The following is a 5,587-nucleotide window of genomic DNA, read 5'->3' as shown; positions in this document are numbered from 1 at the left end:
ACTACCACCACACTACCATACCTCTCTCCGAGTACAACCACACTACCATACCTCTCTCCTACACCCATCACACTACCATACCTCTCTCCGAGTACAACCACAGTGCCACATCTCTCTCCGACTACCATCACACTACCATACCTCTCTCCGAGTACAACCACAGTGCCACAACTCTCTCCGACTACTTCCACCCTACCCTACCCCTCTCTACAACCAAACCGTCCTTATATTCCCACTCAATATACCTATCAACTACCATTACCAATGGCAAATTCCTGATATAATATGAAATAGAACGAGTGAGGTTTTACGCCGTTTTAAGCAATATTCCAGCAATAACACGGTGAATGACACACATTTTACCATACGGGAATCGAACCCGAGTTTTCCATGTGACTAACAAACGCTTCACGTGTACGTTCCTCCGATCGTAACCAATTTCGATGACTTTAAGAATCACTTTTGTATGTTCAAATGAACAAAACCAACAATACTATTGATCGATGTTGGAACAAGGTACGTTTGGCCAGTGTTCTTTGTGCCTGTCTTACATCCGAGGCGGACAACGATCCTGGTCGATACTGCTGCTGCAGAAAGTGTCACATTTCATAATCACAAAAATCAAAAGTTTGTTTCACAATCTTTATTCAAGTTCAACCATAAAATATACATACAATATCCAATTCATATTCTTACAGATGTACAATCGTCAATGTTTTATTGCCTCACTGGTATATAATAATATTCTGTAAAAATAAAGTACTTTCCGAGACTTTGAAATAATCGGATAACATCGTAAGGCATTGATTTGATACTTTGATAAAGACACTTTGTTAAGTAACTATGATATAATTAAGTATATATGAATACATCCTAATCACCGACAGCCATAGGCATGCACGTAGGCACAAACACAATTCACAGTAGGCACTTGATATAGATCATTTACATTGCATACGGGTCACAAAGTTCAGAAATATATATAAATTTCTTTAAAACTCATAATTCTCAGTCAATACTGATTCTCAAGAATACAACCGATCATAGTAAATATATAATGTGTGAATTTACTCTGAACTATTGCACAAGAATGTGTATAAAGGTTCAATAAACATTGCACATAATTATGTAAAAGTTAAATAAGGTAAACATAAATCTTTGATAAATAAGCTATCTTCAGATATTTGATAAATACCAATATTTGATGTATTGTCTTTTTCACTTCACTAAATATTTGTATATGAATATATTGCGTGACATATATAATTATGAGCATTGCCATAATCGGATATTTATCAATTCTGAGTGAATAAATAAGTATAGATAAAACTCTGTAATAACAAAATGAGAAAAAGTGTAAAGTTAACCCAAAAGAGGCAAAAAGTTAAATAGCATTAAATAAATACGACTAGGAATTAAGTCCAGAGTACAATAATAATGGGACTAGAACCACCAAAACATTAAAAAGCAAATCATGAGACTAGAATTAACACAATAATACACATGTAAAATTATAAATATAAATCCAAATAAAATTGCACATTGAAGAAATAAATAATTACGAAAAACGCCGACTAGAACGTAACACAATGACAAGCATAAATAAGTAGAAATAAATCTCGATAAAGCAAATAAATATGACTAGCAACTCTGTGCTGTAAATAAATAAAAGGTCTATAAATAAATAAGGATTTCAATTTGGGGACAAAGTTAAAGGCACGTAATGCGTTGCACACCTTCCTTATAGGGTGCTGTTCGACGGAATTCCTGAATGCTGCTGCTTTTGCTGCGATGGGAGAGTGACTAACAGTATAATTAACAGACGATCGCATGAGTCACGGGCTAATCTTGAATAATACCAATCTGTTCAGTAAACACTTCACAAGGTCCTAATTGGTGTCTGCTCTGACTCAGAAAATACTCGAGAAATTATCTTTCAAAAATAAATCAATCTGTGTAACAATACTATAGCTGGTCAATAAACGTTATTAATACTGGGTATTGATCTCTAATTAACACAATGGCAAAATATGTATACAAACATGAGAGAAACAGGATCAGACATGGACCGGTCCGGTTGAATCGATCCGGACTTGATATCGATAACAGAGAGACTATGGTTCATAGCGATACAGCAATGCATGTTGACATAGCTATTACAACAGTACTTACGGCCCGGATTGTACAGGGAGGTTTTGTTCACGCCTGTACTTCATAATAGAATACAGCACAAGCGAAACACAGTACATGGGCCACATGGACTCACGATAAAGTCAAGTTTATACTTCTCCTCTAGAAGCAAGTTTTGATTCACAATAAGCACTGAACTGACCTTAAGTGTTCACACAGAATATAATGCCCTCCTTGTCTATATCGTCTATCCCCACCCTGAAGGGCTGGTAGGCCCCGCAGGGAGAGGGTCCCTCCCCACGGGCCTAGCAAGGCCTTGAGACAGGGAGCTGCAGAAGAATCACTTGTCTGTTTTCTGAGGGATGGCACTTATTAATATGCCGTGTCAAACCTGGAGAACTGTAAAATGTACTCGCGCAGTATTTGCACGTGTATATGTCCTTGCTGTGAGTACGCACGTGCTTCTCGAGGACGATCTTGTTTGGGAATGTCAGGTTGCACGTGGAGCACGAGAGATCTTTGCTTCCTGGGCCATGCTGCGCCTCGTGTTTAGCACGTGAAGTTTCGTTGAGGAAGATTTTCCCACAAAACTGGCAAGGCAACGGTCTTTCGTTAGCATGAGTGGCGACGTGCTTCCTTAGGTAGGCCTGTCTCCTGAACTTCTTCCCACAGGTTTCACACTCGAACTGACCCTCGTCACCGGAGGATTCGCGGTTGTCATGCGTGGATGGAGATAACGGGGATAACAGTTTATTATTAAGTACTCTCGCCTGCTCAAGCGATTCCAAGTTGTTATTATTTTCGTTTGAAGTCTGAGCAGCGGGCAAGATCTTGGCAGGTGAGACGGTCTTGTTTGATCCGGCGGGGGCGGTTGTTTTTGGTTTATGCCACCTTCTGTGTGAGGCCAGATTTGCGGGACAATTGAACACCTTGTCGCACTCGGGACAACGGTACTCCACGTGCACAATGCGCGAACACCTGTGCTGGGCCAGCTGGAAAGCGTCCTCGAAAAAGTCTTTACAAAGTTGGCAAATATAGTCTCCAATTTTGTTTTCAATTTTCTCAAGTTCCGCTCTGGCTTCTGGCGTGACTTCGACGTAGTTGTAACTGGGTTCAATGTCGCCGCAGACAATTCTTCCTCCGTCTTCTTCGCTGTCGGAGAAGTCGCGAATGATGGTACCAGACACCGGGGATGTCTTGTCGATGTCAAAGTTGATCTTGCGAGCCGCTTTTGGTTTCTTTGTGCCAACTGTTTTCTTCTCACTTTCCCCATTCCCCCTTTTTCTGTTTGGGGAGTGTGGAGACGATGCTACGGTGAGGTTGTCATTTCTCGCAGCAAGTCTGTGAGGAGAATTGTCATTGCACAAACTCAGTTTGTCAAACGCCGAAAAGTAGAGTGGGGAGGGGTGCAGGTTGGTGTTACTCACCCCAAGGGGACTGCCAGCGGGAGCGACGTTGTTGTTGTCACGATCCTGTAAGAAGGAGTCCCTCTCTCTGAATGTCATGGAGATTGGGCTTGCAGAATACCCCGAATCAGGAGACCCAAAGTTGGTGTATGGGTACTCATGTTCTGATCCACTGTCACTCTTGTCATCATCGGAATGTCGTCGTTCTCTGTAGGAGTAGGCGGTGTTTTTCGATCGCTTCACTAGGAATCCCCTAGGCATGGCTGATGGGAGATTGACGTCCAGCAGCTAAGGCACTTGCGGTGTCAACACAATACAAAGTCACAAAAACGACATGAGGTTTTCAAAAACCTCCGTGGCGCTAAGGCATGCGAAATGTCCACGAAAAAAAAACACGAAAAAAGGGGGATCGCACCAGGTTGAGACGGTCAAGTTTACAACGCAGCAAAAGTCACATACGCTGTAAAATAATGCACAAAAGCCACTCAACTTCTCGAAAAGTCTGTGAAGAAACGAAATAAACCACTGTCAAGGTATGACAAAGGGAAATCCTTTGAAATACGTCGAAATACTAATGCAGTTCCTTCAATGTTTTTGGTCCGATCCGTCCCTGTGTTGTGAGAACTCGCTTATATAGCCCAACAGCCGTCTCATTCATATGTAGATTCCAAGCGCTAAGCCCCGCCCCTAGGCCGTCACGAGCCTGTCGCGAGCCGCATCGGCAGACGATAGTCTTTGTTTCCCGCGCTGTGTGGCAGTCGTCTGCTACACATCCACTCACACTATTCATTGTGTTACGCCGGGACGGTATCGCAACTTGAGCGCTGATTTGTGGAGAAATGAAAACGGGATATCTCCACTAACTTGCCGCTCAATATCAAGAAGAACAATTGAGAGTTGCCTTGGTTGTCTGAAAAGCTGCAAAGCTCCGAAATTCTCTGACAAAGAAGCCCGCGACAGGCGTGTTGTTACAATAGGGTAGTGGTTGTTAAAAATAGATGAATATAATACACGGTAACAAAGGCTAGGGTTCCGTTATTCGATGCAAATTGCACACAGTCTTGTGATTAAATGACTATAGCAAATTCTGAGCGCATACCCTTGCAAAAGTGAAGCATTCTGCAGCAGACATAGAAGGTGCTCGCTCGCTTGATTAATTGGAATTAACACATTTTATCCTTAGTGTTGAGGGAATTTCGGTAATTATTATCCGCTGATTCCTTTGATAGGAATAGCTTTGTTTGATGATGTGGGCAGTGAAATGGGAATAAAACCAAATATGTTGACCAAGTAGGCTGGCGTTGGTCAGAGGCGCTTGATCGAGTTATGTTGTCGAGTGGGGTGTATGATTAAATCATTACCTGACCCAAATGATATGATAGTCCCAAATCGCTATAGATCTCAACATGAAATATTTATACATAATATTACTGAACACTGAGGAATTCAGCACGGTAAATTACGAACAATGTACGGATGATTAGTATGGAAAGTGAGATCATATTGAGTTTGCGAGGAGTTAACACGATATGATCGGTTAGGTGGAATTAATCCTTTTAACTGTAAATAACATTCAAATACTTCCGCTTCTGACTTTTAATAAATCAAAATACTGTTTCTAACATTATTAATGTTGAAGTCATTAATAATAAATAATCAAGTATTTTATCTTGGAAATACCAGTTGAGGATTTGTTACGGTCGTGTAATTGAAGTAATATTATTGAAACTGATATTGTTATTATTCAGTGCATCTTTTAACAATATTGTAATATAAAGTCCACGGTTCAGACTGGTTCAGAACGTGCGTTTACCATACAGAAGCGTTATGCAGACATTCCTTCTAAACTGGTCATATCAAGAAAAGCAGACTTGGATATGCCAGATGCAAAAGAATATATTTGAAGCGGCGCCAATACGTATATGGCAAATTAATGCCAATATATATACTTAGTAAACGGCTTTTTAAAAACTGTTTCAAAGGTGTCAATAGGTATATAGTTGAAAAGATTTCAATAGATATATGGTACATATATGTACATGTATACGTCT

General features: G+C 40.6%; 1 protein-coding gene across 1 annotated transcript; it reads right to left on the bottom strand.

Moving 5' to 3' along the window:
- Positions 1-628: 628 nt before the first annotated feature.
- Positions 629-4,160, bottom strand: LOC124141947 (insulinoma-associated protein 1b-like). The gene has a single exon (XM_046510138.2). The coding sequence runs from the start codon at positions 3,795-3,797 to the stop codon at positions 2,436-2,438; it is 1,362 nt and encodes a 453-aa protein (XP_046366094.1). The 5' UTR covers positions 3,798-4,160; the 3' UTR covers positions 629-2,435.
- Between the last annotated feature and the right edge of the window lie 1,427 nt (positions 4,161-5,587).

This window comes from Haliotis rufescens, unplaced genomic scaffold, assembly GCF_023055435.1.
Source record: "Haliotis rufescens isolate VD_foot unplaced genomic scaffold, xgHalRufe1.0.p SCAF_3, whole genome shotgun sequence".
NCBI classification, from domain to species: Eukaryota; Metazoa; Mollusca; class Gastropoda; order Lepetellida; family Haliotidae; genus Haliotis; species Haliotis rufescens.
This window is presented reverse-complemented; position numbering and strand designations above follow the sequence as displayed.

What these genes read in the sequence shown, in the direction of transcription:
- LOC124141947 (XM_046510138.2), bottom strand. Translation starts at nt 3,797, where the DNA reads ATGCCTAGGGGATTCCTAGTGAAGCGATCGAAAAACACCGCCTACTCC.